The 5,783-nt window shown below is 29.8% G+C and overlaps 1 protein-coding gene across 1 annotated transcript in view; it reads left to right on the top strand.

Moving 5' to 3' along the window:
* Positions 1-5,566, top strand: part of LOTGIDRAFT_117089 (hypothetical protein) — a gene marked incomplete at both ends in the record, with an annotated part of 11,210 nt that extends 5,644 nt beyond the window's left edge. The window contains 4 exons of the mRNA XM_009055775.1: positions 3,300-3,512; positions 4,311-4,418; positions 4,787-4,987; positions 5,375-5,566. Coding sequence (XP_009054023.1) covers positions 3,300-3,512; positions 4,311-4,418; positions 4,787-4,987; positions 5,375-5,566 — 714 coding nt within the window. The remainder of the gene's footprint in view (positions 1-3,299; positions 3,513-4,310; positions 4,419-4,786; positions 4,988-5,374) is intronic.
* Between the last annotated feature and the right edge of the window lie 217 nt (positions 5,567-5,783).

Below are 5,783 nucleotides of genomic sequence, written 5' to 3'. Positions count from 1 at the left end.
GTGTTCGCATGTTGTGCCAGAAATGTGAGAATAATAAAGTATAAATCTAGCCTTATTTTTAATCCAGATTATCCTGTCTTACTGGAATTACTTGTAGATAAGATTATCAAGTATTACTGGAATTACTTGTAGATAAGATTATCAAGTATTATTGTAGATTGTTGATATTGTTGATTTATACTCAACCATTGTAGCAGAATATTATGCAACATGATATTTGATATGTCTATGTTAGTTCCTTTAACATATAAACAGAATTTAAATCTATCTAACAGTAAACAATAGAAATATATTGTTCAACACTCGACAATGGCGGAAGTTCTACACCTGGTTTGGTGTTAAGTCTACTTATTTGTTCATCATATATTTTTTGCATCCACTAAAAAAAACATTGATTTTCTGAACCTTTTTCATAATACCTCAACAACCACATGGTATGCAAGCCCAACATTTTGAATCTTCAGTCAGACTTTGATTCTAAATATAGCAAATCGTTATGGTCTCACCATTGCAGTACCATTTTCAAGCTAAATGATCCCTCTTCATTAGCCCAATCAGGTGCAGGAAAGTAGGACATAAAACTCCATTCATTTCATTTTTCAGCCATATGGTTCGAGTATGAAAATTACAAAGCATCAATTTGCATCATTCCAATTTTCAGACGTCAGTAGCTCTAGCAATTCCACTAAAAGCAAAAGGTTTTATGTCCTCACTATCACAAAAGGTATTAATATATAAGGACATTTGTGATAGTGACATCATGAAACACATAATATAAATGATATTGCAAGACCACAGACAGCTGATTGAAAATTGAAATGGTACAAATTGATGCTATCACTGTCCCCTCCATACATAAAATTTTGAGAAAACCTCTTTACAATCTCTTTAATATAACTCTTTTAACAATGACATTTTTACACTTGATTACAAGTCTAAAATAAATATTGAAATTGATTGTGATTTTTCCCAATGGAATATAATTGTTACTAGAGTGTTATAATAGAGATATAGACAGAGTGTGTGAAATCTGAATTCTATATTGAAATATAATCTGTTAATGATTTATTGATGAATTAAACAGCATGTATTATTTCCCTATTCTAGTCATTCAATTCTTTAATTGAGTTTAATTATCCCTGTGGGGACTGTATATAATGGTCTAGTTGAATGCCCTGTCTGGTCCATTTTCTATATAAATGCCAAAAGTACTTGTGTTATTTGCTTGGCATTTGTTTTTCAGAGGTTAGATAGCTTGACAGCACACATTTAGTGAAAAACGTTCAGACATTTATTGTGCATATATTTTGTCCAGAATAGAACTCTTACTGGTGGCATGTTAGGGATGAACTATTGTCTGTGTACATTCTTAGATTGCTCTGAAATATATACCGAACAGAAGCCAGAAAACATTTTCTTTTCGACATTTTTTGTAAAGTATCTACCCTAGTATTGATTTTAAAATCAAATTGTCTAATCACAATTATAATATTGTTAATTAATTAAGAGTGAAAGTAACGAATTAATAGTAATAAATAATTTAATATGGCTATTACTACCTGATGTTACAATCAGTATAAATAGTAATATATATGATCATAAATGTCCAGGATTCTATAAAAAAAATGTTATTATTGGTATGATGTTCCATCACTGAATATTATGATGTATTTATAGTTCCAGAAGAAAGGGACCTCTGTGGAACTATATACCTTATCTTTACACACTTGAGCACTTCTTTGTAGACAGTGGAGACAAGTCAAAGATCTGATGAAATGTGACCACTGGCCAAAAAAAATGAGAAAATCTGAGATATACATCAGCACTGAGTTATATGGAATGATAAAACATATACCCAGTAACCCAGTTTTTAATGCTTAGAGCCCAAGGCATTGACTTTATCATTTAACAGTCAGTGTACAAAAGATTACTTCCGCAAGGAGCATTTCCTGATGCAAATTCTCTTGAAATATTGTAGTCATGTAACAAATTGTTATTTTGTTTAACCAAAATATCATAAAATATATTTTTATTTTTGAATGAGATTAAAATGGCAGTAGAAAGAACACAGTTCGCCTTATTAAAGCAATAGAATACTAATTGATATACATAATAATCATTATTTATTTGATACCAACAAATATTTTTATATTATAGTTATGATGTTTGTCAGCTTTCATCAACTCATGGTATATGAGGCCTTTGATTTGTTTACTTTAGCATATCAACATTCCAATTGCAAAAACCTTAATACTGTGTTATAAACATTAAATCATCTTCAGAACAGCTGGTTTGAGAAATGTAATGAAAATTTATCAATTTGAATAGGGATTACTGTAATGGCATTGTATTCACACAGATGAGAGGCAGGGCTTATATCATGTTAATTGTTACAATATGTTACCTTTCATGTTTAATCTTCCATGAATTATAATGTACATCCTGCAACATGACCATTTACAAATTATTTACTATGACTGATGAGTAAATGTTACCACTATATTTATTAAATTAATTATTATTATTCATTAATTATTATTGCAAATTGAATTTATATCATTTATTCTTCCCAGAAACAGAATGGATTTTTTTTAATTGTATATATGGTTAATTTATTTAAATGTACGTTGTGGGAATTGCCACCAACCCATATTCTGAACATTATCTCTAGTTGATGTCTGTCTGAAGAATATAGTTGCTATTGGGAATTTTTTATTGTAAGATATAATCTGTCATATGAAAGTCAACTGTTTTTGTTGGTGTATCAAATGTAGGTAACTTTTAACTGTATAGTGTATCAGATAGTGACTGATTATAATCTTGTTATATAAGTTATAAGTTAAATCAGGTAGTTATTACTATAAGTGTTGATGTGATTAATGTATCCTTGCCCCCAGGATTGGGATTTGTCCTTCTCTTTAAAACCTTATCTGTGAGAAAATTATTGGTATATGCTCTGACAAAATCCATCTAAATATTTGAAAAAACTTTGGAGGACACTGGTGTAAATTAACTAGTAAAAAAATTCAAAAATCACAAAATCTGAGTAAATCCTCATTCAGTATAGCTGTGAGATATTAGGTCTAATATATCATTATCTGAATAAAATAGAAACACTGTTTCCAAAACAGAGTAAATTGTTGAAATATAATTAAAAATTCATTGAAGTAATAATACAATCAGAATAACAGTGTAAGCTTACTAAAAATCATTTTCATGAGACAGATTTCAGTATTTTCTTCTAGAAACACTTTCTGATATATTAGTCATGATTTGACGAGTTGTCTGTATATTTCCAGGAACTAGAGAATATAGAAGATAACTGGCAGTGTGAGGTTAAAGAATTGATATCAATAAATAGTAGATTACTAACAGAAAATAAAAAATTACGAGAAAACTTACAAGATCATAAACAGAATGTAACAGATAACTTAGTTATAGAACATAAGAGTAAGTATATTTCAGACAATACATTTCAATACCAAATATATGTGATTTTAATGAAATCATCAGTGTGATATTAATAAAATCGCTGTTGTGATATTAATGAAATCGCTGTTGTGATATTAATGAAATCATCAGTGTGATTTTAATGAAATCGCTGTTGTGATATTAATGAAATCATCAGTGTGATATTAATAAAATCGCTGTTGTGATATTAATGAAATTGCTGTTTTGATATTAATGAAATCATCAGTGTGATTTTCATGAAATCACTGTTGTGATATTAATGAAATCGCTGTTGTGATATTAATGAAATCATCAGTGTGATTTAAATGAAATCATCAGTGTGATATTAATGATATCTTCAGTATGATATTAATGATATCATCAGTATGATTTTAATGAAATCATCAGTGTGATATTAATGAAATCATCAGTGTGATATTAATGAAATCATCAGTGTGATGTTAATGAAATCATAGTGTGATCTTAATGAAATCATCAGTGTGATTTAAATGAAATCATCAGTGTGATTTAAATGAAATCATCAGTGTGATATTAATGAAATCATCAGTATGATATTAATGATATCACCAGTATGATTTTAATGAAATCATCAGTGTGATATTAATGAAATCATCAGTGTGATATTAATGAAATCATCAGTGTGATATTAATGACAGTTTAAGAGGTTTGGTCAAGGACATTAGACATAATCTTCAAGAACCCTATAGTCAAGAACTTTTACTCTACCAATTGATATCCAAAATTTCAGGTTTCTTTTATTAGCGATAAGCTTCTTTAAATTGATTACATATTCCCATATGATCTGCATGATTATGATCTATTTTGTAGAAACAGAAGAGCAAGAAATCAAAGTATTAAGTAAATTAAAAGAAACAGTTGATAAACAACGGGGTGAATTACGTATTTTACGTCGTGAATTACAACAACAATCTATTGACTGTGAGGCAGTAAGTCTGTTTATATTTATATCTTGTCTCTTATTGGATCAATTAAACTCTTGTTGTATTCATGTATGACCTAAATACTACAGTCAGCCTTCAGTCCACGTGATCTTGGAAACTTTGTCTATTTGAAGTGATGACTAGTGCTGGACAAGTGCATCATAAAATTTGATTTTGTCCAGTCAATGCTAAGGTGACAATGGATCTGACCTGTTCCTTTCGTTTGGCTTTAAATGGAATGGAAGACTAGATCAGATCACACTAAAGATCAAAATGGCATTATGTACCAAAAGTGCTACAAGTTAAAGATTTGATGCAAATCCATCCAATAAATGCCAAGGCAACATTAATTTACTAATTTGATTCTTTTTCAGCTTCAACTACAGTTAGAGAGAATAGCTAAAGTGAACGCTGATTTACGGCGTAAAAATAATCAACAATCGAAACATTCAGAAACTTTAATAGAAGAACAGTCTGAACTAGCTGAAGCCTTAAAAACCAAAGATGAACAAGTGAAAGAAATTAAAGAACAACTGAAAAAACAAGAAAATGAAGAAATTGAACGAATCGCTGCAGTACGTAGACAGCGACATGAAAGCAGAGATGAATCCGTAAGATATATTTTTGTTTGTGATTTTATTGCTAAGCTCAATATGAATACATGTATGTATTTAGTAGGAAAAGAATAGGGCTTACGGTGGCTCAGTGAGTTTCATTCTTGCTTGCTTTCCTGAAGGTCCAGGGTTTAATATCGAGATTGAGGTAACACCTTCAAAATTGGAGGGAATTGGACATTGAAAATCATCCAGTCTTGTGGATTGGCCAATACATGACTGACCCCTCAACAGTTGGAAATTGAAAAAAAGGAGACTAATGCCACTTTCTCGTTCCCAATTTCCCTCACTTTGTATAATTTTGTAATGTAGGATGAAGAAGAAGAAAATATTGAAGATTTAAGACAGAGATTGAGTATGGAAGGCAAGATGATAATAGATTTAACAGATCCTAACAGACCCAGATTTACCTTACATGAACTTAGAGAAGTCTTAATGGAACGAAATGAATTAAAAACTAAATTAATTGAAGTTGAAGAGGAGTTAAGCTTGTACAAACCAAAGTTAGTTTTTGCTTATTTTCATTATTTTTTTTTTTAAGCTTTTTTCCTTATCCTTGGTGTTATTTCCCATATTTATTTCATTTTCAAACAAGGCTTTGGTATTCATAGGATTTTGTATAAAATATATAGGGTAGCATATTGAGCGGAATTTTGGTCTTATATTTACTAATATATACTAATTAAGCATGTGCATACTAGTAGATGTAGAATGATATCATTCATAATGATTGGAATTAGAAATGCCCTGTAGAAAT

The sequence above is a fragment of the Lottia gigantea genome (genome assembly GCF_000327385.1).
Source record: "Lottia gigantea unplaced genomic scaffold LOTGIsca_25, whole genome shotgun sequence".
Lineage (NCBI taxonomy): Eukaryota > Metazoa > Mollusca > Gastropoda > Lottiidae > Lottia > Lottia gigantea.
Note: the sequence above shows the minus strand (reverse complement) of the source record. Positions and strands in the feature narration are given on the sequence as shown.